The 27,978-nt window shown below is 40.8% G+C and overlaps 1 protein-coding gene across 20 annotated transcripts in view; it reads right to left on the bottom strand.

The window, feature by feature from the left end:
• RBFOX1 (RNA binding fox-1 homolog 1) overlaps positions 1–27,978 on the bottom strand; it is a 1,274,894-nt gene that overhangs the window by 859,234 nt on the left and 387,682 nt on the right. For all 20 annotated transcript variants that reach the window (XM_085591760.1, XM_085591759.1, XM_031506147.3 and 17 more), the window contains one exon: positions 26,915–26,947. In XM_085591760.1, the coding sequence (XP_085447886.1) occupies positions 26,915–26,947 (33 nt within the window). The remainder of the gene's footprint in view (positions 1–26,914; positions 26,948–27,978) is intronic.

Here is a 27,978-nt window from a genome sequence, read left to right on the forward strand (position 1 = left end):
GCTGATTAATTTTATCTGATGGAAATTAGAGGAGCAAGGAGCAGGGTGAGCAAACTGTAATTACTGTGGCAAAGCAAGCTCAAGGTACCTCCCTGAGTGGGGCTCACCAAGGACACGAATAATGCATTTCTACCACTTCTCTAAGTCATTAAATATGTGTCAAAAATGTGTTTCAAGAATTTATCCACCCATTTCCAGTAGCCAGGTCTGAGTTCATGGCATGGCACTACTTTAGATGTTGATTTGATAAACATTTCCTCCAAATGGCCTCAAAGCAGCCAGCAAAAATACTAAAAATACATCAGATTTTTTTTTCTTGTGTATTTTTATTGCTATCACCAGGATGTGAGAGAAATACATGTATTTTTTTCACATACTCTGGCATCCTAATATGAAGATATCAAGGAAACCAAATGTTTTTGTCTTTTTTGCATAAATGAGGAAAACCTAGCAGAATGACTTTGTTTATGGAACAGTTTGGGATTTTTGTTATGGCAAGATTGTGGCATATTACAGAAATATATGAGGTCTTAATGTACCATCCTCACAGCACTTGGATACTGATAGGCAGCAATGAAGAGATAATTACAAGTTTTAGGAGAAGGAACAAAGAAATATTCCCCTACTGAGTAGTATAAATTCAAGGCTAATAAGTAGTTATTAGTATCACACAAGTAGAACTGTGTAAATTATGCAGAAAAAGTATTTACAGATCCATTTCAGTTTCCAAGTGAATTACTTTCAGCCATGTGCTGGATGCTCACTTTCATAAAAAATTAAAGCTGTTGTGTTTTGCTACAGAAACATAGCTCGTGAAGAGGAAGTTTTTAAGTTTCATTAGACAGTGATGTTATTGAAAACAGGTTTTGAATCTTCACCAAATATATTCACGTAGGTGCTTGTATGCCCAACCAATTAAGGTCTGAGAAGTCCATGCAGTGCAGCATTGTAAATCATTCATTGCAAGAATCAAGCTCAAAGTTCCAATCTGTACAATAAAGTTTACAGAAAACATTTCTCAGAAACATCTGAATAATTAATACACAGCTGAGAGAATCTCAAGCCATTCTGCGAGTGGAAAAAAAAATTATTTCCTATGAATTATTCATTTAGCTCTGCATACAACTCTTTTCTTTACCCCTGGAGGATTTACTCTTTTTAGGTGATTATCTGCCACAGTGGCTCTGCTACACTGAAGCTTAAATGATGCTGTGTTTGTGACTCTAGACTGGCTCCTGGGGTAGCTGCACCACAGCAGCCAGGCACTTAAAACCACAGAAGCAGAGTGGAGGAGTGTCCTGGTTTGAAAGCAAAACCAGTGAGAGACTCTAAGTCTGAAATACAATATATTGGGAAAAGGGAAAAATACAAAAATCCCTGCAATGATACAAAAGGAAGACCACTGAGAAATCAGAATACAACCTGACACCCCTCTGGCCAGCGTGCTGCTAGCAGTCCCAATTGGAGCGGCTGCAGTCCTCTTGGGATGGCAGATGTGGGTGCTGTGTCTGCTCAGAAACCTGTGGGAAGGCTGCCTTTGTCTAGAAATCCCCGGATTTATCCAGGTGGGAATGCCTGGCTCCTCCCCCTGGGCGGAGCATCTCACAATGGGCTGATGTTATCCTGAGTCAGAGGTGTGTCCTCAGTCACCTGTCGAACAGAACTGGCTCTGGAGAGTTTATCTCTGAGCCATGGGGGAGACATTGATGGGCCATTAACAGGAGATAAGGAAAACTGCCAGAGGCAGCTGCTACTGGGATGGTAACAGGAAACATCTTGGGCTTCAATCTTGGACAAGGAGGCAGGTGTTTGGGCTATTCTGTTCCACTGCAAGAACCTGGCTGCCATGAGCTGGGAGGAGATGAGCTGCACCTCTACCCTCCTGCTGGAAAGGTGTTGGGTCTGAGACACGCTCTGAGGTCAGAGCTCATTTTGGCAGCACCAAGAACCTTGTGAGTTACCACTTCTCTGTAGGGTGGGAATAAACATTGCAAACCTTCTAGGAATCTTATGTTCATTCCTCCCTAATTTTTTTCAACTTTGCTTGGCAGCACAGGAATCCTACCCCGTAATACCTGTTGTTCCTTATTAACACAGATCAGCATTCCCCAGTTCTAAAACAAAAAAACCCAGATGACACAATAAAATTTGTTCAGTGGTGCAGCAGAAACCAATTACAGCCCAGAAACATGAAGATTGAAAAGCAACAACTTGTGACTATTTGTTCTGGCTGTTTTCAGAACACAACTGAAGTGTACTGGCATGTTCCAATTGTGGCTCTTTTTTCCACAGCCCATCTTTCCCCTCCTTCCCTTTGCTTTAAATGAATGGCTGCTTTATCATCAGATGGAGATACAACTCTCTCCAGAAAGCCAGGGTAGAAAGAGATACTGGAATTTCTGCTGAATGCAGAGAAGTAACAAAACAATGGTTTAAAAGCATCCGTGAAGTGCATACATCAAAGTCAAAGGAAATCTTTGTATTCTGCTGGTAATGCTTACAAGGTAAAGTGGCATGCAGATTTCTTATTTAATAAATTCCCACAGAAAATTAGTTTTTCACAGTGGGAAGAATTTCAAGGCTTGCTGCGATGAACAGGCAGGATCTAATCACTGCTCAGGCTTTGTAGATACACCAGGGTTTGCAGATATTTCAATGATCCAATTATTCTGTTGAGGCACAATCACCTTACCTGCATACTAATCAAGTCATATGCCAACATGAAACAACTCTGCCTTTTCTGGAAGCTCTAGACATGTACGGCTCCCTGGTTGACCTTCTGCCAATTACATTCATTTCAATTCTATTAGCTCATCTTTTGCCCAAAGGTGACATATGCACAAATCTATAGGGAAAATTGCCTGAAACAACTTTGCACTGCAGAGGATGCAGGATGGTTGCTCAGCAATGTGAATAGGAGGCATTAGACTCTAAAGCTGGATGCAATTGGACACTAAATAGCAATGAATTTTTCACTCATGAAACCTCTTCAGAAACTGTACAGATACATTCCATAAAAATGACAGGATTCTGTTTATTAGAGGAAATAAAATCAATTACTCAGTGTTATACCCTGTGAATACCAGCTCAGAATGAGGATGAAGAGAGCTCGGCTCGTTTCTGCTGGCTCAGTATTTAGAGTCACTGTTTGGGTTCCCTTTTGGGGGGCTTCCTTCCCACCCAATGTTCTATTCTAATTCTTTGTGACTGTGGATTGAAATATTGGTAAACTGACTAAATTTGTCGCCAGTAGAATATTGGAGCATAGCAAGCAGAGATACTTTTAATATTACATTTTCCAACTATGTTTTGTTGCAAAAATCCTTGTTATCTAGGCTTTCTAATACCAGCCTTCTCCTCAAAATAACAATGGAATTCTTTTAAATATTTATTGGTATCTATTCCAGTGAGTCATATCAATTTCTAAAAGTCACCAACATTTAGTCAGAACATCTCTGATGCTCATAAACCTGGGAAAGGAAGCAAAAGCCACAGCATTTTTCAGGCATTTTTCAGGCCTAGCAGCATGGCACTAGCTGTTCTTTGGTTTATAGACAACTGCAATGGTTTTTACAGCAAGTGCCTGCTCTGCTGGGAAATCTGTGCCCTTATGCAGTGCTGCACAGTGAAAGGAGAATTCCAGAGGGCTTGCAGAGAATCCAAAGGTCAAACCATAAACCAGCCATGGTGTCAAACCATTAACCCTGGAGCTCATCATCGTCCACGGGACAGCAGCAGCAGAGATGCTGTGGAGAAAACCTCCAGCAAAGTGTGAAATGATGCCTGTGATTAACAGGACTGATCACCAAGCCTTTCCAGAAAACCCTCTATGTCAGAACTCAAAATGTCTCTCAGACATTTTTGGATGTTCCGGGTCCTGGTCAGAAGCATTTGAGACCCTGTCAGGCAGCTGGAAACAGCTGTGATTTTGGGTTTGAACCACGGAATGATTTACCAACTTTGGACGTGGAACAAGAAGTCACAAAAGTCTAGATATGATAGTAGAAGTAGTCACAAAGTAGAGGGAAGAATTTTTGAGTGCTGTACAGGGGGGTTTTGGTTCTGTACATGGGGGTCAGAGGTTTTAGGATGGAGGGATTTGGGCCTGCCCTGTCCTCCCTCTTTCTCCTTCCTTACCTCCATGTTCTTGGTGATGTTGGCACTCACAGATTGGTTTAGAGTAGAAAATCACCATTTAATATAGGTAATAGGCATTGGGAAAAACTGTACCCATGTAACACGTAATGTCCCATATAAAAGAGAGCAGCAGCCCTGGCAGGGAGAGAAGAAGCAGTCGGGGTCAGAGAGGATGTCAGGGTGTGTGTGTGCCTCTGCCTGAGCTCTGAGCAAACCACAGCAGCCCCAGGAGAAAATCTTTTAGATAACTTGCAATAAACTGCCTTGAGACCGAACAGCAGAGACTGCTGAGCCTTTCTTTGGAAGCTCGGGCTGGAGGAGAGACTTTTCCACCACACGGAGCCACCCCTGACCCAGGGTGAGCTCCAGCAGGATTCCATTGAGAATTCCCTTACACAGCAAACAAGTCCACTTTGAAAATCTACGAGGTGCCCTGTGTTAATACCAATAAAATATCTTTGGGAAATTTGCTTAAATTTAAATAGTTTGCAGGATCACCTGGCAATCTCTGTTCTGCTTAGGAATATAAATGGAGGCTTAGCAAAAAAAAAGAGACGTGTTCACAATAATATAGTTTTGGGTGCAGCAGAGGGATATTTTGCCACAATCAAAATAAAATCTGTTGTATAAAATAGCAGGATGTAGGGTTAAGTGGATATTTTAAAGAAGAGGTCATTCAGACAAAGTGACAAAATGTATAAAAGTGACTGCCTTCTCTCAGCCTCTTGTCACCCAGATTTGCATAGATAATCCTGACAGAGGCCTGATACTTTCAGAAAGAGCTGAATTCAGCTGGTCTTCAGATCAAAACCAGCACAGCTACAACTGTTGGGATTTATCAGGGAAATCTACACAGGAGACAAAAAAAAATTTTTTTTTTCTTTACTAATGAGTATAAATTTAGAAATTGCTTGAGTTCTGTAATAACTGGATTTCCTTTGCTGTCATGTCAGTTTTGTGGGGAGATGGCGGAGCTATACCTGCTTTTATTTGTTTAATTAAGCAATTATCTGCAGCTGTAAAAACAAATAGGTTTTTTCAGAGTTTTTGCTTTTCAGAAAAGACATTTATGTTGTAAAATATGCAGTACTTGAGCATTTTTCCTCAGTTGTGAGCGCTTTCCATTCTCTTTTCGAAAGCTTTTCCTGGGGACACTCACATGTTACAAACGGCCTTGAAAAATAAATAAACAATGCATCCTTTTGTTAGGGGTATGTGCATCTTATCCATCTGTCCTACTCCTGTGTTCCTTCTGTGTTATTATTTTACAAAGTCAATTTTTCCAGAGAATCTATTTGATTATTTCCTTTTTTTTTCCTTGTAAGAAGCTTACAGGACAAAAAAGCAATAGAAATTCACCTCAGTATTGTTCTTGAGGAGGTATTTTCCCTTACTACCTTGAACAAGCTTCTTGTATGAAAAATGAAATAGAAGGAAAACAGAAAACCATCTGCCTTTTATCCCTCTCATTTAATGGAGCTGAGTTCTCCTCAAGAGCGCCTTGGAGTATTTAAACCAACTCCTGATGCAGTAATTACAGCTGCTGCCTGGCCTGGTGCTGCAGATGAGGCTGTGCAGGGGTAATTTAAAAAAAAAGGTGAATTCCTCCACTTTCAAGGTGGCAGGGGAACGGGAGCAGCTCTTGCCATGGAACTTTGAGAGTCACCAGTGTCACACACTGGCCTGTCCACCTGGACTAGGCTTCAGGGCAGGTTAAAATGCTAATGACACCTGAAAAGAGGCAGGAAAGGGAAAGCAGAGGTGTCAGAACCCCAGCCTGGTTCAGGGGCTCTGTGTGGTGGAAAAGTCTCTCCTCCAACCCGAGCTTCCAAAGAAAGGCTCAGCAGTCTCTGCTGTTCGGTCTCAAGGCAGTTTATTGCAAGTTATCTAAAAGATTTTCTCCTGGGGCTGCTGTGGTTTGCTCAGAGCTCAGGCAGAGGCACACACACACCCTGACATCCTCTCTGACCCCGACTGCTTCTTCTCTCCCACCCAGGGCTGCTGCTGTCTTTTATATGGGACATTACGTGTTACATGGTTACAGTTTTTCCCAATGCCTATTACCTATATTAAATGGTGATTTTCTACTCTAAACCAATCTGTGAGTGCCAACATCACCAAGAACATGGAGGTAAGGAAGGAGAAAGAGGGAGGACAGGGCAGGCTCAAATCCCTCCATCCTAAAACCTCTGACCCCCATGTACAGAACTAAAACCCCCCTGTACAGCACTCAAAAATTCTTCCCTCTACTTTGTGACTACTTCTACTCTAATATCTAAACTTTTGTGACTTCTTGTTCTTCCTGCAAGGTTCGCAAATCATTCCATGGTTCCAACCCAAAATCACAGCTGTTTCCAGCTGCCTGCCAGGGTCTCAAATGCTTCTGACCTGGGCCCAGAACATCCAAAAATGTCTGAGGGACATTTTGAGTTCCGACAGATCCCAGTTCTGCAGAGATTCCTGATGAACTGAGCAAGTGAGGAGGGGCAGAGAGCCATGACCTGGTGTGAGCCAAAGGCAGCCCTGAGATCAGCTACAGGTACCACCAGATATGCCAGTTTCTGCTCGGATGCTTCCCAGAGGAGTCACTTGTAGGATAATGAAGCATTCAGAAGCTGGAGTGGGTCTGTGGAGCTCAGGGTGTGCCTAGGTGGGGTCTGGGAGAGGGGAACAAGCCCTGGCACGGCTGGCACACTGTGTCCTCACAGGCATCAGGGCTGGGGGTGCTGGGGAGAGCTCAGCTGGTGTAATCAACTCCAAAGGGAAGAATTAGGTGAGGGAGAACAATTATATTGTATTTTTAGATCTATATTTATATATATGATGCCTTGGTGTTCAGTTATACACTAATGCAGGATCTGAAAATATAGAAGCTAAAAACTTCAGGCATCACACACACATTCTAATATAACACATATAATTCTGTAATTCATTGTTCTAGAAGCATCTCAATAAAAGTCTTTTTCCTGCCCTCTACATAGCAATATTGCCTGGCCATGATTTTCAGGTGGAGTAGCAGTCTGCAGTGAGGATGCAGAGCTCTACAACCAGCCCCTTTCTGCTCACAGGGTGCTTCTCTCTTGGCTCTAGGTTTAGAGAAGTGAGAGAAGCTTTAAAGGATTAGATTATTCCCCAAAGATTTCACTGGGCTTTTTATGGTAGTTAAAAATAACTTTAAAATTAAGAACACTGAAGCAAAAATTCTGTGGCGAATTTTAAATTGAATTTTAACTAGCTATGGATTATTGAAACATTTACTGAATAAAACACTGATCCTTGAATATGGAGAGTTTATTTTTTGTTCACTTAACTTGCTGTATAGTAAGAGGCAATATAACTAGAAGATAAATAAATACTTTAGTTGTTCATATGTATTAGTGTATTCCTGCCACAAGGGCCTGCTTGGTGTTCAGCTTCTTGCCCTTTATAAATTCATGAACATTTACAATACATATCAGACACAAATGTCTAAATATTTTCTGTTATGAGGCTGAGTTCAGTGACTCAGGGGAAAGAGGCCTCCAGATCCTTCCCCACCCAGCACTGCAAAGCAGAAAAATGCTAATCAATAATATTCATTATATTAATATTATTCATAACAATAATTATAATACTGACTTATATTTATATAACAGATGGAGCTCCTAATATGCAGGTTATATTAGCACAAGTTAACTTGTCTCTGATTTAGAAGAGTTTATGAAAGAATGGGGGGAGAAAGGTGAAGATTTCTTTCTTTTTTAAAGCAGGGCTATGAAGGAGCTTCCAGCCTTCAGCACAGAAATTGGTTTCTGGCTCAAGTATAGCAAATTGTAGCACACAGAGATGGCTTAGGTTTTAAACCCCCTGTGAGCTCCTCAGCCCCCAGAAGAAGCACACGGGAGCACTGTGGGAATGCCAGATTTTTGCAGATTTGATCTACAACCTTAGAAGAAGCTTAGATTGATATAAAAATGAAATACAAAGACACTAGGCAGAAAAGTAATAAATTCATGTTTCTATAGTTGTAAGTAAGAATATGCCTTGGGTAAGTGAGAAACTGCATTGATAAAATGGTGAAGGGTTTCTAATGCAGGGGGTTGTGGTTGCATAGAGTAAGCTAAGGGTTTACAAGTTATAATAGAAGCATTTGTGTGAGAGCAGCTCATTGGATAAAAGTGTCTGCAGAGCAGCAAAATTAAGTAAAGGTGATAAGTTAAAAAAGCACAATAAACCTTGTAGCAACTGTCCATTAAACTAGAAAATTCTACATTGCCTTGTAACAAAGAACTTGTGTCTACTTTGAGCTATGGCCAGCTGCTCTCATAGATCTCACGGCCTCTGAGCCTGATGTTTGTCTGAGCAATAAATCATTCTTAGTCCAAAATTAGTCCCATCTCTTCATTAATAGCAGCAATAATGATACCTCAGCAGGCAGAATTTATTTTACTGTCCCCCACCCCAAACCAGTCTTTAAACACCAGCTGAAAAAGCATGCTGTGTTCTCTAGCCTGGACTACTTCTGCTGCTCCCCTGTATGGAACCCATTTTATGTGTAGTAGAGCTTCATTCTAGAATTTTCCCACAAATTTAAAATATTATTTTTGTATTTATTTGCAGAAAGAAATATTGGGGTTAATATTTGGTTAATGTATCTTCCTTTATTTATCTATACATATGTCCACCCCCTCAGTCACCCAGAAGTTGTATTACATTGTGAATGATATAGATCTTAAGAACCTACTGCTTAACTTCCTTTTTCTTCTTTTTTTTAGTGAAATTTCTATTTCTACCAAGAGCTGCCTGATGCTAATATTGTCAGTCCATACATGATGTGAATATTGGCATTCATTTTCCATGCTGTCACCCCAGCACCAGGCACTGTTTTAGTGCCCTGATATGGTGACTAACACTTTAAACCCTGGAGAAATAAAGATAAGCAGTGGGAAATACAATCCTAGCAGGGATTCACAAGTGAACATTTCTCGATGAAAAGAAACAAAATAACTTTACAAATGTTTTCATTATAATAATCCAAATCCTTATGAGTCACACTAGAGGAAACTTACCACAGATTCCTCTGAAATATTTACGACTCTTATCATTTTTTGACCAAAAAACTGGAACCATGTTCTGAATCACCAACTTGCCTGGCTGTTACCAGGGAAATTTGCAAGGAGGGGGAAAAAACCAACTGACAACTCTTTGGCTTGTTTAACTATTCAGATTTGACTATAGCGATTCCCTCCCAGCATTATGCATGCAGCATTTCCACTAAGAGGCTGGCTGATTTCTGCTCTCTTTTCCACTCTTTTATGAGCAGCTTCCTCAGTCTAATTAAAGCAGAGAACCCAGCTGTCTTCCCCTCTGCTTCACAGAGCTAAGGGAAGGACTCCAGGAAAATCACTCTTCAGGGACTCCACAGGGATAGCCAGCATCTAGGAGTGGGAATTGAAATCTCAAGCCCCAGATTTCTGAGCTAGAAGGGAGCTACATTTGCAAGTTCTGTTAGGACCCGCTCCAAGCCCTGTGTTTTGGTGCAGCCACAGGCAGGAGAGCATGGTATTTAAAGGGAAGGAAGTGAAAATATTGCATTTCCCACCTGAGCTGACCCACAGCAGCAGGCTGCTGAAGTGGGGTGGGATGGGGCAGCTCCTTACAGCTGGTGCAGAACATGCCTCAGACTCGGAGGGATCCTCCAAGGGCTTCTGCTCTTTGTGCTGTCCCTTTGATCCTGCCAAAGGGGTCCCAGGGTCAATCAGGGTGATTAAGAACCGTGACACTTTCTAGGAAGGGACAGGGGGTGGCCACAAACCCACTCACAGCTCAGGGATGACACCTGAACCCAGGTTTGCCCTGAGAACACGCAGCAGGAGGAGCAGGAATACAATCATCAGGCCTTTGTGGAGCAGACCAAAATGCATTTCAAAATTTCACTTCAACAGAGACAAATTCTATTTCACACCTTTGACAGACTGGCTTCATTAAACACTTTTCTCCCCCAGGAAAGCTGGAAAATGCTGTCTGTCTCTGGGAAACATCACAATGCTGTTGCCTGTGTCTTCCCTGTGACTGCCCATGTGAAAGACAAGCATCTGCCCAGCTGAGCTGGGAAAGCCCAGCAGGATGGGACGTGTGGGCTGGCACCAGCATCAGCCAGCAAGCCCTGCACCATCCCAGGAGGGATGGATCATCTCTGCAGCCTCCTGTCCTCTCAAGGACAGAGCTCGGGAGCAGAAAGGTGTGGGAACCCAGGGCTTCCTTCTGGCTGCCCTGGCAGGTCTGGGACCCTGGCAGGGGTCAGGAACCCCCCTGGACAGAGCCCCCAGAGACACTGGCTGTGATCTCTGTCCATGGAAAAGAGTTTTAAATCTTACAGCATGAATTACCAGCTCTGAGTGTTTGATATCAGTAATAATTAAGTGTGGCACAGGTGCAAAAGTAAAATTTTAGGATTCTAGATGAGGGGCCCAAAGGGGACAAGATGAAGGAAATTGGGTGTGCCTTGTCCTTTTTCTCCTTCTTCATGCCCTCCATGTTTCACTGTGGTGTTGGCATTTTTCTGTTGGTTCAGGCTGGGGACACACTGTCCAACGTAGGTGACAGATATTGGCATGTTATTATAAATCCAGCCCAGGGAGTTTCTGGTATTTAATGTTTGTAACATCCCACTGAGGGCAGAGCCCCACACGCTGCCCTGCAGGACAGAGCTGGGCAGGGCAGCAGAACATGTGAGAGATAAACAGAATAAACAACCTGGAAACCAGCACAGACCAATTATGACTTCTGCTTTGGCAGCGGGGCTGAAAGACAGAGACTTTCTACAATCTCAGAATCATCAATACCTCAGATTCTGACAGAAGGGGACAGGGCTGGATGAGCCATGTCCCACTGCAGTGCCCAAGCCTCTCCACGAGGACAAGGCTCTGCCATCACTGCAGGATGAGGGAACCCAAGGCAGGCAGCACCAGCCAAGTTCTGGCTTGTCTAAAACTGGGATTTTGCTGCCCTCATCAGTTTACAGTCATTGAAATTACCTGGCTTGCTTGTGCCTGAAGCTAACCCTGGAGATGAGCTTCCCCAAAGGTGTTGTAGCTCATTAAAAACTGCACTGAACAGTTGGCCGTGGATATAGGAGACGTGGCCTTGCTGCATGATTAAGAAAAGTAAAATAAACTACTGGAAACTGTATAGTCACTAATGAATCTCCTTTGAAAAGTCAGAGGTTAAACACAAATGTCAACAACAGGATTGCAAGCTGTCCTCAGTTTCATCAGTGAAATGGTCACTGCAGGCTACAGACTCCAAAGATAAATATTTAGAATAAAAATAGAAAGGTCAGCCCAGAGAGATGCAGACTTTGCAAAGCCAATTAAATAAAACCCTCGGGATAGATTGTATAGTGATGATATCCCAGTGCAGTCCTGTATTAAATCAGATCAATACAGGAATGCACTTAAAACTGATTTTTGAGAGCTCCAAGCAATACACAATAGGATAAGTTGCCTCTGAACACAGTGAAAAGCAGATACTTCAAGTGAGCATGACAGTAAAATGATCTGAATTTTACAGTGTTAAAAACTCCCTGTCCTGGCAAGCAGCAATATATTTGTATTAAAATTAACAGTGTTCCCTCACTGGCACAGGGAAGTTGATACAAGACGTCAAAATCAGTTAATTACTGAAAAGATGTGTTCATGGATGTGCCAGGGCTTAAAGAGATGTTTAGTTCTCACACTAAACATGTAGGAGCTGGATTATTCTCAGACAAAACCCAGCAGATGATCTATTCCTCACAGACTATTCTTTTAAATACATTGGGTGCAAAATAGACCAAAACAAGCTTCATAGTTTGGATTTTTCTTGGAAATGAGCTAGCCTAGTTAGGGAACTGTTTAAAAGCAGATTGTGCTTTAAAATCTCCTCCATCCCATCAGAAATTCCATTAAATGAGGGATCATAAATATCTGCTGCTTTTAACCATGTGCATAGCACAAAGAATTATGCCCCACTGCACCTCTCAGCTTCTGAGACCTTCAAAGTTGGAATATTCCAGAGCAAGCTGAACATCCACCCTCAACTCATCAGTTATCAACACCACACTGCCTGCTCTGGATCAACAGGATTTCAGTGAAAAGTCCTTCCCTAATCCTCCTCTTTGAAAGGAAAATATCTATGCATTTCAAACATCATCTGCCTGGTTCCTTCACTCATCAGAAGAGCTTATCTGCAGTCCTAGACAAGTGAGAACATTCCAAGTTATGTGTGAAAAGCAAATGGGGAAAAGAAGAGTGATAAATTTGACAGTGGTCAATATGTTCAAAAGTTTGAATGAAAATCTGAATGGTGTAAAAATAAAACACACCCTAATTATGTAGTGAGCCAGAATAGTTTTCATAATTTAAAAGTGCCTACTAATTCATTTACCTGAGATGTGCTATGATCACTCAGGTAATAAAGCTGCTTATTCTCATCTATACAGCTAAAACAACTTGTTTTCCTTATTTTAAGGCAGAAGAATATAAAATTTGTAATGATTTTTATGAAAAAGTATGATTTGACTAAAAACCCAAACAGTTCTAAAAGAAAATGTACAATCAGAAACCTCTCTCTGCTATTTGTTTACAGAGTAGGCTTCAAGTCACTGAACTGAAAACCCAACTAATTTTGGTCTTAGATACAAAAAAAAGTTTCTAAAGCCTAAATTAAAAAGGAAGTCCATAGACCAGCTCATATATATGGTCAGCTTGTGTTATTATGTCTTTGAAAGGCCTCAGCTTCAAGGTCTGCTTAGTTACTCATCCATCCAATTTTGAATTATTAAACCTGGTTTTTATTTTTCACAAATTTCCTCCACTCTACCCACCTCCCTTTTTTATGAGAACTGAGGGAAAAACTGAGCTTGGCATTTCGATGAGCTCCCATTGCCAGCTCAGGAGGAGCATGGATCAGCCATACCCCAATTTATGGAATCTAAAAACTCTACTAAAATACACACAGAAAGTCACAGTGACTTGAAAGATCACTTTCTTCTTCCACAGGGAAATCCCACAGAGACTTGAGTAGAAAAACCCAGCAATTGTGTTTGAGAAACAGAGCTGAAGCAGGAGAGGGTTATCCAGGGTGGATAACCAGAGCTTTTCTTCATTAGTAGTATAGAAAAAAAGCGGACAACCTAAAAATAGCCTGAAAGGCTGCCACAGAAATTTTTCACCACTCTATTGGTGGTGGAGAAAAAAAAAAAAAGAAATCTCAATTTTTGACTACTTGGGGAGATTTTCCAAGACAAAAGACTTTTTTGCCCTCTTATCCAGCACCTCCCACGTGCCAAGGAAATTGTAAACAAGACTAATAATGAGAGGGAAATCACTTCAGTGCAAAGTGGTAGTCTGGAGGAAAAGGATTTCTGGAGTTCTTATTTCTTCCCCCAAGCAACAGCTCATTCTTACCTGGGCCGTGATCTCCAGGGAAAGCTATGATTGCAGCACTGATAAAACATCAGAAACAAGTCATTAAAACACATCACATTCAAATCTCTTATTCTCCAAGCGAAATAGATAATGTTGGAGAATGACCACGATGAGGAGAAGTAGACTCATTTTTAAAGAGATTCTCTCCATGTCATTCCCTGCCAGTGCCATCATTAACCTGGGCATGTTGGTTTTTGCTTTTGTGAACTGCCCGACCTTTACCCTGCCAGTGCCTTTGTCCATGGGCTGCTAGAGCCTCTGTGCCCTCCGAAATGCCACCCAAAGTGCCATCAAATTCCAGGCCCTCTATGTGCACTGTGCAGCAGCTGGCAGCCCTACAAGCACACAAGGATTTTTTTTTTTTCCCCCAAGAAGACAAACACCAGAAAATTGAATTACTGTGCTAACAGGAGCAAATAAAATTTATTTAGAAAAAGAATGCATAGTGAGATTATCTAATTAAAATTATTCAGAGTTGCTTTGCACTGCCAGTGTTTTGAAGAAGGATAGCAGGTAGTACAGTACCTAGTCCCTGTGAATTTATTAGTGTTGAGCTTTAACCCTACAACTGTCAGCTCTGATTGGAAAAATTATGTTCAAGGTTTTGTAGCAAGAAGTGATTAAGTGCATTTACAAAGTGAGGACATCCGTTCCCAAGCTGCCTAACATCAATTAAAGGAGGCCAAATTAAATCGATGTTCTAATTCTACAAAATTAATGGTAACTTTTTTTTAATAGATGTAACAACATTTCCCTGAGGTCCTGTAATAAATTCTTATCACAGCAACTCATGTAGAAAGTAAATGGTTACCTATCCATGAAAATGCCATGTTTAAAACCAGTTATGGGAATGATGACAATGAGGTTCCTAATGGTTCCAGTATTCTTCCAGGCATTTTATACTTGATTTAATGTTTGAGAGTTATTTACTTTTAAACATGAGGAAAGCATGAAGGAAAAAACATTCTTGTTTATTATGGAAGTATTAAATTTTTTTGCATTAGTTCACTTTAAATAGAGCATTCCCCTATACTCATGGGATCAGGAGATAATTAAGGTTACTTGTAATTACTTTTAATCAAAATGCAATCATATGCCTTCATTTTACATCATTCTGTAAAAGGCAAGAGGGATTTTTTAAATTTGTTTTGGGGAGTGGTTTATTTGTTTGTTTGTGCTTTTAAGTGTTGGGTGACATAAACCAAACACTTCAATTTTCCATATCATCATTCCTGCTCAGGAGATGAAGAGGCTGGAGATATTTGAGATGCAGTTTTGTAACCTGGATGCTGAGGTGAAGGCACCTGGTGCTTGTGGCAGAGTGACACTGCCTGTGGGTGATAAGGAATTAGACACCCATCACCCGTGGGAGAGGCAGCTGAATTATTAGCTCTTATGGTTTCTAAACTTTCACATTCTCTCTGCCATAATGCTTTTATAATTATTAGAAAAGACACATTTGACTACTCTCTACGGCTCCTTTAATTTAGTATTTAAAACATTAAGTAAAAAGCCATACACCAAAATTTCTGATAGTTACAGCCACATTCAGGAATATTTGCCACTGCCATTAACTTTCTCATGGAGGATCTCTCCTAAAACACTGTGCTGAGCAGAACCATAATGGAGCATATTATCAGTATTACAATGAATAAAGTATTTATTAAAAGCTTAACAGAAACAGGATTCAATTACTCTGCCTGTTTGGTTCAGCTGTTTATGTAAGTCTAGGCCTTAACCTGCTCCTGGGCTTCTCTTCTGGAAAGTACCACCAGGATTCAATGGCATTCTCATGTCCAGGCAAGACAAACTAAACTGATGAACACAGCTCAGCTCTTGAATACTGATTTTATAAATTTAGCACGTCGGTATTGATCTAAAATGCGGTTTTGTAACACAGGTTTCATAATGATGCTTCAAAATTCATTAAACACCACAGATATTTCCTCCTAGAACATTATTCTGGTCTCCTGACAATCGGTGGCTTTACCAACATGTAATCATCTATGTTTATCTGGAGATGCCCTTGTGTTATTTGTCAGAATAAATCATCTAGAGCTCAAACACAATGCTATTTTCAATTTCATGTTTTCAGAAGTCCTGCTGAATGTGAAGAGCTGTTCAGCTGGGAGCTGCTTTGCCTCCCCAGAGAAGTTACAGCAAAAGACATTCACTGAATCCAGAGCAGAAAATAAATTTTTGAGTTATGTTTGAAGTGCAAAAATGTAAAGTCTGCACAAAAATGTAATCGAATTTAAAAGATTGAACTCTTTGAGCTTCTCTAGATGGTTTAGATCTACTCTGAATTCTTCAAATCCTATGCAGGACAATATTCACAATGTCCTCTGGGAACAAAGGACACTAAGGAAGAAGGAAATGAGATACAACAAGGAGAGCAATTTTCAAACCAACTGCTGTGAGTTACTGTGTTATAGAAACCCTGTAAAGATGATTCTGAAGACTTTAGTCTAGTCCCAAAATCATAAACTCCCAATCCAACAGACAATATCCTTTCATTAGAACACTTTAGTAATTCAGCAAATAATTCATCATATGCCAACTATTCATTATAAAGTGAATAAACCAACTCCACCCTGCAAGTAATTGAAAACTCTTTATCAGACCAGAAACTGAAATCATGTTTCAATGGCAAAGAAATGTGGAACTGCTGGGGAAAAAGGTGCCTTAACAAACAACTATACACCCCAGGCTGCCTCTGCCATCTGCTGTTTCCTAAGGTGGAAAATGCAGATCTTCCCAAAGCAAAGGGGCCTTGCCCTACAACAGACATGGTCTAATTATGACCTCAGAAAACTCAAGCAAAGGAAATATTTTGCTATGTCATTGTTTAGTAAGGAATGACACAGACTCACCAGAAGTCTGATTGCCATAAAGCACCCACTTATTTCAGACTGCTCCTTTTTACAGACTGTTCCAATCCAGGTGGACTTAATTGGTCATTTAGTTAATACATTTCACCTGAATGGCTAATTAACAAGACACCTTTCTTATAAACAATCTTTGAGAATAACAAGAAAACAGAGAATAGGAAAAACAACACCTGCAGGTTGTTTTTTATAATAAGCTATCATTATTTATCTTCAACTCCCTAAAGTCTCCCAGGCCAATTCTGGGAATACCTATCTGGCTTTCTCACTCTTGACCAGGCTGCCACATCCACATGGCTCTGCCTTGCTGATCCTTCCTCGGAGTTGCCATTCCCAAGGAGGAGAAAGGCTCTGTTTCACCCACTACTCCTCAGCTCCACTTTCCTCCAGCACTCCAGAGTCTCTCCCAGTTCTACTCCTCTGTTTTCTCCTCTGCAGTGCTGGGCAGCAGCTTCTCTCTTTTTTCCTCCCTGAAGCAGCTCCAGCAGCACAGGCACTGCTGTTCACCTTCCCAGAACCCAGCTGATGCAAGGCAGGAGGCTGAGAGCAATTCTGCTTTTTCTCTTCCCCTATTACAGCAACGTGAACATTTCTCCAAGCAACCACAAGTTTTGAATCACCTCAAACCCTTCCCAGGTTTGTACAGAACACGTTTCCTGAACATGTTTGGTGGCTGCTGAACATGAATGGGAAAGCAAAATATTTTAGTACTTCAGTCAAAAGAATAAACCAAACATACACTGCCCCCAAACACCCCCTCATAATTCTGGATATTTACCTTTGCAGTGAGTGTTGCTGCTAAGAAAATTGGTTTTTAAATGTACAATGAGAATGGGCAGCAGCAACCTTCTAAAACTTCCTGGTCAAGTCCCACCCCAAAATGCTGCTTGGCTCACAATTCCTTTATCTGTGAATAGGTGTTACCTATGAACATCTATTTTTATAAACACATTATTTCCCCTAAACATAAACCCCTCATGCCCTCTAAGTGCTGCATCAAAGTGTTTGTACTGATGGAAACATTTCCATTTGTCCTGCCCACATTTCATTCAGAAACTTTTCCCAAAATATCCCTTTTTCCCATTTTGGGCTCAATGTTAAGCAGCAGTACAAGGTTTAATTAATAAGAAATCCAATCTTTTCTCCATTTTCACATATAAATTAAAGCTGTGGAGCTAAATATCTGACGGAAAGATATCTGGTTTTGACCAGACACTGCAGTTCCCAGGCTGACAGCTTTTTCTATTTAAAAGTGACCTGTGGGACTGATTATTAACAATTTAAACTCCTCCTTCTCCCCCTCAGCTTCTGCCACCTCCTACCTAAATTGAGATCACATTCACTGCTCCTAAAACCTGGCACAGTTCCATTAAGGCCCAGCTCCATTAAAGTTTACGAAGCTCTGCCAATTTCCATGGCAAAAAATTTGGCCTGTGGTTTGTTTAAAGGTTATAAGCCTTGCCTGCAAATGCTACAATTCCATGCGGAATTCAGCTACTCTTTAATTTTCACAGCTGCCCATGTCAGCCAAAAGGTCTTGTCTTCAGACTCTCAGTGAATCTGAACAATGAAATTGTTAAACACCTTCCAGTATTCTTACAGGCTCTTAAAAAATGAATTTTTATCACATTAATTTACATTGTACTTATGAAATTTAATCTTTTGCCCTTGGTGCTGTAAATTTTCAAACCAAAAGGAAAAAAAAACCTTTCTTTTCCACCAATTACAGAAATAAAATAAAAGGCAGAAGTTTATTCACTCTACTTTTTACTAACAGAAGTTTCAGTATAGGTTTTCAGTGTAAGAACTGAATAACAACCTGCACTCCTGCTAACCTGATTTACAATAATTAGTCAAAGGAATGAGAATAGTCCCCAAACAAATTTCACTAGGCCTGAGGATGGAAGAAAACCTTGGTAAGAATCAGAAAAAAGTTACTTTGAAATATCTGGCTCCTTATTTTAAACAGCTAATGGTGAATATTAATGTACTTTCAGCTAATACTTCCTTTTGATGCTTTTCTATAAGTACACTTATTTTGTTAACAATGTACTTCATAAACATGACAAATGTTGCCCATGATTTTTCCCAGCACACAGCCAAAGAATACATCTCATTTTAATGGGAAGAGCATGCAAAGGCCTTCAGAATATTAGTCCTTGCAGAAAGAGGAGATTTATCTTCAAACAAAGATCTACTTAAATATGTTTGTGACAGCTGAGGAATTTATCTCCAATTCTTTTTGCCTGTGGTGTGCCACATTGCTATTTTCCCCATAGCAGCATGCAAGAAGCAAACTAAGATGTCATATACATAATACAGAGATAAAAAATGACCCTATTTCCATGTCCATGTGATAAATGGAATGAAAGTTCAGTGAACACATATTTGCACATTAATTGAACTGCATGATTCTGTCCTGTTCAATCAAGTCACTACTCTGTGTACCACAGGAAATGTTTCCCCAAGAACCATTAAAGCAACTTTATTGCTTAAACACATACACAGTTTTACCTATTTATCTTCCTGCCTTGCCAAGATAAAAGAAAAAAGTTACCTCTGCATATTCCCATGATTGAAAACACATAGACAGGAATTCATATATTAGTGCATCCCATCACTGTAATGAGAATCTGAACTAAGTGTTGCTGCTCACTGTAATAATCAGAGAACAAAGGTATTTGATCAACTTTGTTCACCTATAAATATTTAGGAGACATTTGGGCTTTGAGAATATTAAGTTTTCCCTCAGAAATCAAGTTTTCTTCAGCTGATTTAATCATCAAGATCAATATGTCCCATCTAGAGCTGTGACAGTGTGATATTCTTGAAATCCACAAGTGAGGACTGACAAAAGTGTGATTAAAACAGCACCTTTAAAACCTTCATCAAAGCACATCCAGATTCTCCCACAGGCAGTGAAAACTTACAGCATTCAGCAAGAGGATGTGGAAGGAAAGTAAGAAACAGAATCAATAGACAAAGTGCACTTTCAAGTCAATACCAACCCTTTAGTGAGACAAGCCTATATTCACTGATGCACTTTACTGAAACACATTCTGGAGACATGTCCATGAAATGTGTGTGTTTATATATCTACATGCACAGAAAAGGCACACAGGATGGTTCACAGCTGTCATTTTTAAATCTCATTTTCTTCAGAAGCCTCCTAGGAGTCCTGTCCAAACGGATTTGGGCAGGGTTGCTGTGGGGATGCCACCTTTAGATCCTTGGGGAAGAACTCCAGTTTTAGCTCCAAAGAGGCACTTCAGGGCTGGGGAGGTGCAGGAGCTCACTCTGCACAGTGCAGTGACACCCAGCACAGCACCAGCCTTGGCTCCCCCTGGCCCAAGAACAGCCTTGGAGCCACCACCAAAGGGACTGGGTGAGAGAAGGACAAAAGAGAAGCCTGTGGAAACTTCACAAAGCAGACCTCAAAAGAAAGACAGAGGCTCAAAAAAAAAAAAAAAAAAAAAAAAAAAAAAAATTTAAAAAACACACAAAATGAACAAACAAGAAAAAATATTAAAAAACCAAACCAACCAACCAAAAAAACCACAAAAAAACACAAAAAAAAACCACAAAAAAAAAAAAACCCAAAACAAAACCAAACCAAGCAAACAAAGCCCCCAGACCCCAAGCCCAGTTGAAAGGCTGTTTGCAGAGATACAGAAAGGAAAGGATATAATAAAAGATGGGAAAGATTGTGCAACATTAATGAAGTAAATGGAGGTAACTGAATTAGTCCATAGACCATTTTTCATACATATATTAAAAAAATATCTTGAGTCTAAAGCCTGAGTAGGCAACTGAGTCTCAGCTACCAGAGGCACACATAAAAACTTGGATGGTATCACAGCCATAAAGATTTCATTCAACAAATATTCTGTCCTTGTTTTGTGATGCCTCTCCTAGGAGCACCATGACACACCTGGGCACACCTCAGGCTGTGCTGGGACACCTCAAAAAGCACCTTTTTAAAAGCCTACAAGAGTCAAGCTTTTGTCACTTGAACTGAGTAAAGGTAATTTATGTGTGCAAGTCCCTGCCAAACTGGATGACAATTAAAGCCTAGTACTCATTTAAAGAAATACAAAATGAAGGCTCAAATTCCAATCATATATGTATTATAAATGTTCTTTTTAATAATATATAAGCAGAAAATTAGACAACTGGTTGTGTTTAAACTGATGTATTGCATGATTCAATCTATCTGGGGGTTTATGAAAGTTTGTAATTTCCATTTATTATCTTTTGTTGAACTACTTGCTCTTCAGTGGTAGAAGCTTCTGCTTCCATGAGTAAAGTAGTCCCCAAACCATAAATTATATCCTACAGTTTTGACATCATTTATTTTCATACCATTATACATGCCAACCTTTTGACTACTCAAGATCAAAAGAGTTGCTCTCCAGGCTCATATTTCACTATAGCTCTCATATTTTATGCAGCAAATTAGGTTTTACAGTAGCAGCTACAGCAAGACTGTCTCTCACACTGCACAACTTAAAATTACTGCACAGGATTTCAGAGGGAAGGAGCACAATGATAGAAATTCATGCTCGAGTTAAAAATGGATGAAAACTTTGTATAATTCTTCTCCATCCATTTGGTGTAGTCCTTTTATGTCTATATGTAGCTAATGTGGTTAAATCTCAAAACTATAAAAGGAAGCCTTTGGTAATAAACGTTGGAGGGGAATCCATCAGATCCTGCTGAAGGCAGGTATTTGGTGTGTGCAGGGGGGCTGCACCCCAGGCACATCCCAGGGTCACCCTCAGGCACACACTGCCATGAATTTCCATCCTGCCACGTTTGCAATGTCCATATTAACTTGTCAGGATAATTGCTCCAGCTGGGAGCTCCCATCACTGCCAATCAAGGGTTTATGGGGATCTGAAGACACAGAAGGTGCTCAGCAGGATTTGTATGGGACACTGAGTTACCCAGAGACACCTTTCACTGGGAGTTCAGACCCTTAATCAGCTTGCATGATTGAAAAATACTTTTTAGTGGAAATTACTGAAGGCTCGACATCAAAATCTCAACTTCTGCACAGTTACAACTGTTCAGTTCTAAAAGCTTGGAAATTAAAAATACTTTTCATTTATAAGTCTTGATTTTACACTTGATATTATAAATATTCTTAGTTATATTATGCAGAATTATGGCACCATTGCAATTATCTTTTTAAGAAAAAGCACTGGTACCTATTTATGCACATTTTGTGACAGCTTGATTTAGCCAAATCTAAAATGATTTCAACAGACCAAGCAAAAACTACAATCTTACTGCAATAATTATCCTTTTTATAAATTCTGAAGTCCCACTACAAACTACAGAGATTTTAAATGCCTTAAAATAACCAAAATTATGTCTATAAGGAAAGCTTTATGCTATACTCCTATAGATATGTAGTTTCTTTACAAAGCTAGTATTTTCTTTCTGTAAATGCATTAAAGATAGGAACTTTAAAAAAATACTAATAGCAAATTCTTTATTAGTCATCCCAATTGATCACTCCATGCCTCAATCCACTTGGAGGGAAGAGGGAATAAAGGGCTGGATAAGATTAATAATGCACAGTTTCAAACAAATGCTGTGGCTGATGCAAAGTATTGATGCATCAGAACAGGGAGAAGCTGTAATCCACTCACTCATCCTGAAAAACAACCTGAAAATAGAAATGGAAATGTCTCCTGTCCTGAGCACACACATCCCCTGCAGTGATGGCACACGAGGTCCTTGCATGCTAAGTGTGCTGGGGAGAATAAAGTAGGGCAGGGAGGGAGGGAGGAGGAATGACATGTTTTTATCTGCCGTGGGGCTTTAGAACAGCACCTGCAATTTACCCTGACAGCATCCAACCAAGCATTCATCTCTCCCCAGATAAAGTTCCCACTGATATCATAGTTTTCCCATAGAAATCAATCAGACAACCAACAGGATTTAAAAATTCCTCATGAGCTAGCAGAAAGAATTATAAGTCTAGCAGGAACAGATCACACTGCAAAGCATCAAGCCAGTCACCGTAGGACAATATTGGTAGAGGCATATTTCCTGAGCAGGCTCTGCTATCTGTTTACACACACATCCCACTGACTCCTTTTCCAAAATGAAATAGTTCCCCTGGCATCAGAGGCAGGCAGCAGAAGCAGCTATGGTTCTGCTGGCAGGGAGACCCCAGCCCTGCTGCTGCCTCGCCACAAGATTCCTTCATTTATCCTGTTCTGCATCACCTCCAGAGTGTGTCAGACACTGGACAGAGCCTGATGGGCTGGGATTGCACCTGGAGCCTCCAGGAGCAGTGCAAGGCAAGCAGACAATAATATCAGCCAGCACAGACCCTTCACAGGATTCACAGAATCACTGGGTTGGGAGAGACCTCCAAGATCATCGAGTCCAACCCAGCCCCAACACCTCAACTAAACCCTGGCACCCAGTGTCACATCCAATATTTTTCTAAACACATCCAGGGATGGTGACTCCACCATCTCCCCTGGCAGACCATTCCAGAACTTCATCACCTTTTCTGTAAAAAACTTCTTCCTAATATCCAACCTACATTTCCCTTGGCACAGCTTGAGACTGTGTCCTCTGGTTCTGTCAGTGCTGCCTGGAGACAGAGCCCAGCCCCAGCTGAGCACAGCCACCTTCCAGGAGCTGTGCAGTGACAAGGTCACCCCGAGTCTCCTTTTCTCCAGGTGAGCACCCCCAGCTCCCTCACACAGCCTCTGGTGCTTTCAGACCGTGCCTGCCAGGGACACGCTGCACGTGCGCCGCTCACATCGCTCATGCAAACGCCTTTCCTGCACACAGAAGGGTTTGTCACACACATTGTACAAATCAAAAACAAGTGAAATTGCCTGTCCTGCCAGTGGGTTCTCCTCCTCTCTCCACCCCACCCAGGGAGCAGCAGAAGGTGGATTAAGGGAATCCACGTGCTGACCTTTTCTGAACACGCTGCCCCCCAGGCCTGACCAGTCCCTCCCACACCAGGGACCTGGGAGGGTTAACAGTGACATTTCCTGGTCAGCAAAGACCTGATGGATCATTGGATATATCAGTCACACTTTTGTTATCATTACAGCCACATTCTCCTTATCATTCTGAGGTTTCCTGTAAACTCTGATTTAGTAACCTCCTTGGGCTTTGAGATGATTTTGATTCCATTTTATTGAGACATATTGGCACCCTTTTCTTTATGAGAGTAAAAAATAGGCAGCCTTGACATTCCTCCCATTAAAGCAGGCAGAGAGCTAACACACAGTTATGCTGAACTTGTATTTCAATCAGGCATGACCTCTCACTTCTCACAAGAAGGCCTTGAACTTCACTGTATCATTTATTCAAATATTGCAGAGGAAAAGAGGAATCACAACAAGCTTTCTCTGTTCTATTTTCGTAACACCATTTGTTTCAGAAAAAGGAAAAGAAATTATGCTTTGCCTAACATAAAGATCATTTATTCTCACTGCTAATTAGAAGGAAGAACACTCTGGAAAGTCAAATAGTTGCTGAATGAGACATCTTTTCACGGGGAAAAACATACATACAAAAAACAATAAAAGGACTAGATGCCATATACCTGTAACAGATAAAGTTAGCAGAATGGAAAAAAGGCATTTCTCAAACTGTTGTTCCAGCAAATTACATGAAAAATTATTTTATTTTGTGTTATGGGAATTGCTACAGTGGACAGCTGTATTTGAGACATCTCAAGCCCATTTTGTAATAGTATTAACAGAATCTGTTATGGGTCTGAACAAGAAACCAGGGTAACCTATGATAAAATCTTTGTGTTTGGCTACCTATGCATAAGTTATTCCTTTTTAAGATGCCTCTAACTTGCATATTTACAAGACTGTGACCCTAACAGACACAGTGTGGGCAGATTTGGCAATTATTTTTGGAAGGCTTTGCTGCCTACAGCTTTGACTCTGTCACTATTTGTTGTCCCTTTGTGTTAAAAGATGGAAGGAAGGTCCTGGGATCACTTGACAGCTTCTTCTAGATGTTCTCATCTCTGTAGTGCTGTGTGGTAACCAGCATTTAGAAAAAACCCAGCTGGTTTGTACCTTCCTAAAACATTCAGTAGCTGCACAAACACTCTAAGTTTTCATCCCGACTTCATACAAAATTTAGTAAGGGAACACAGCAGTGTCACCTAAGAACAAATAAAAAGGAATAAACAAATTTCAAGACTACTCAGATCACCAGTTCAAGAGCAACCAAGTAAAGGCTCTGCTAAAAGATTTTAGAAAACAAACCTAAGTGCTTTTTTTATTCAAAAGCAGAGCAGAGAGCTTCCACACCAGCACTCCAGCAGCAAACAAGGGAGGGGCTCTAATGAGACAAGACCCGACAAAAAGGTAAGCCAGAACAAGAGGATTTGGGGCTGTATCTTTCTCAGAACTGATCCTGAAGATCCAAAAGTAAAACAAAATCAAATCAAATCAGCCAAAACACAGGGCCACTATTCTCAAACTGAGGAAATGTCCTGTGTGTCTTGTCATCCCCACAGTCATGCAAGTCCTCAAAACTCCACCAGAACTGGAGTGCTGTGCCCATGTGGCTTTCAGGAAGAAATTTTGGAAAGTTTGCCATTATGTCAAAGGAATTGTCTCCTGAGATGAAAAATTTATCAACCAATTCTGCATGCCTGTTATCCTTTTATTTGCCGTTTTATGTGAATTACTCCACTGAACTCAGACTATTTCCAAACAACATTAATACCCTGATTAAGGAAAATATTGAATTACCCTCTACCTCCAATTAGGATTTGCCCTATATTGGAGAACTTTGGCAATCCTTCTGAGTACTTTCATGAATGGAAGAAACAGCACCCAACCAAAACCTCTCACACAGATCTGTGCCTACAAAGTCAGCAGGTGGGGCACAAACTCAGCTGGTGAGCTCTTAAAAAACAACCAAATGTGTTAACTCAAAGTTTTGGAATTAATAGAGTACCAACAAACAAATAAATTCAACTGGCCAATGTAGAAACTCTCAATGGCCTCAGAATTTTACACACACAAGAGAAAAACGTACATGACAACATTTGATAAATAAATAAGAAAACAGACTGTATAGAAGGCAGCAGAGTCAATAGTAGTACCTACACAGTGATAAATCTCAGCCCCCAAAATCCCATTAAAAAACAAGAAATTGAAAATTACTATTAGTGGGCTCTTGATAGAACAGCACCAAACATTTGAACAGTGCAACAGTGAAAAAACAGATACAAATCCTACTCCTGAAACTCTCTGAGACAAGCCAAGTATGCAATTGAATCAGGCCAGCTAAATTGAACGCTGATATTACAGTCTCAATCTAAATAAAAATGAATGATCTCATTCTTTTGCAGTATGCAAGTGAACTTCTGTTCTTGTTCTTTAAAGTAACTAGCACAGTTTATCTATTCTCTTTAATAATGCAATTTAATTTACCAAAGGTTCATATTAAAAATTTATCCAGCAGTTAGAGTCACCTACAGATTTTTTCACAGTTATACATGAGCTTTGGAGCACAACACAAATTCCCTGCTGTGAGTCCAAGAAGGGCTTCATAGGGGAACACTCTGAGCTTCCAACTGACATTACAAATAAATGACTCGAGCATTGTGCACCAAATTAAAATATCTGCCAGTTATTACGAGTGCAGTGACTGGTTCAGGAGAGGCAGATGTAGTCAAACACGTTTGTGCTCACAAAGGACTGCTTCTGCTTTAGCAGTCGGTTATTCCAAACATACTCCAATAATCGGGATATTTTCACCTCTAAGAACACCTTCAGACCATTCAGAAATACTCACACATCAAGAGGAAAGCTGACAAAATAAATGTGAGTCCAGAAGGATCAAGCTAACCTGCAGCAATGTCAAGCACCTGACGTGCGACGCTGCCGATGGCACTCCAGAATTCAATGAGAGCTCGGCAGAAAATCCAACTGCTCCTTCATGCTCCAGCCTGTTCCAGCAGCTCGTGGCATATGGCACAAGAAGAGCAAGGCAGAGCAGGTGTGGAGGTGACAGAACACGTGCCAACCCCCAGAACCACCTCTGCAGCAGGTACAAGCCTGCTTGGCTGAGGAGCCAAGCAGAAAAATGGAAGAGCACAGGGCAAGGTCAGCTTGCATCTTCTGGGGGTGGGAAATAAAACACACACTGAACAAACCTCTGAATTGTGTGCTTTTGGTGCCATGGAAACCTTCAGAAAGACATGCACAATGGCAAAACTTTCTTAGAAGGGCTTTATGAGCTTATATATTGTTAGACCATGGCCAGATTTCCAAAGATTGGCTCGTTAAGCACTAGAAGCAGCATAAATGCCATCCTGAAGTAACTTAAACTTTCACCCCAAAATTGTAAGCAAGCTGGCCCCTCTGTCAGAAGCACAGACAGCTATTTAACATTCCACCAGTATAAGACAGAATTTCCTACCTCAGCTTTGCTGGCATCCAGCGATGTCAAAACCTGAAAATTACAGGAAAAATGCATTAGTATTGATCCAACAAAACAGGAGTGGGATTAATTGGCTTTTGAGGTGACTGACATCAATTGGTTCTGATGGCTTGAGGGAACAGAACTGAAGAGAACTGTCTTTCACGCTGAGACTATTAATCTCTCATGCACATCAGAAGGCAAAAGCAGGGATACATTAAAGCAGTAAAATTCAGGAATATTGGGTAAAAATCCAAGAAATCCACCAAAAGAGAACTGGGAAAATATGTTTCTCTTGTTACTAATTTATATTTTGTTGATGATGAGCAATGCGACCATAAGCTTTCCAACCCAGACACAATTCCCAGGATACGCTGAAAAGAGTTCAGCTCCACAGAGGTAGAAGCAACACAGTCTGAAGGCCACGTTCCATGTGGAGTGTGACAAAAAAAGGAAGTTTTGCCAGATCCTTCTCACTGGGGACACTCTACTGGGCACAGGTGCCCAGGGTTTGGACACCTGGGAGCTCCAGGGCTGACTTCCAGCAGCCAAATCTGCCCTGAAGCACAAACATCACTGAGTTCTCTGCCCCTCCAGGGTCACACTGAGCTCAGTTCAGGTCAGTGTCTAGCACCAGGGAGACACAAAGTCAACTGCTATGAAAAACTGCACAAAACCCACTGCTGGCAGTACAGAGAAATTCATCATCTATACTAAAGCAGCTTAAACATCTTAAGACACATATACACTGCTATAGGTCAAACAACAGACACAAAGTTAATAAGCTCATATTAGACTCTGAAGGCTGTTTAACCATGTTGTAAGACAAAGAATCTTTGTTAGAACTTTATGTCACAATATTGTCACCACTGTATTAGGTTGAAAAGCCTTTCATAATCTCCTCACAAATTCCAGACTGACACCCAGCTATAATTCTGTCTCCTGGAGAATAGATCTTCCTTTATATTGGTGTTAATCATCACTTCTAAAGGACATGACCAGTTCTCCCAAGCTCCAAGGAGCAGGAGGAGGAGTGCCCAGCCATGACCCTGGCTGAGGGAAGG

This window comes from Lonchura striata, chromosome 14 (genome assembly GCF_050655825.1).
Source record: "Lonchura striata isolate lonStrDom1 chromosome 14, ASM5065582v1, whole genome shotgun sequence".
Taxonomy (NCBI): domain Eukaryota; kingdom Metazoa; phylum Chordata; class Aves; order Passeriformes; family Estrildidae; genus Lonchura; species Lonchura striata.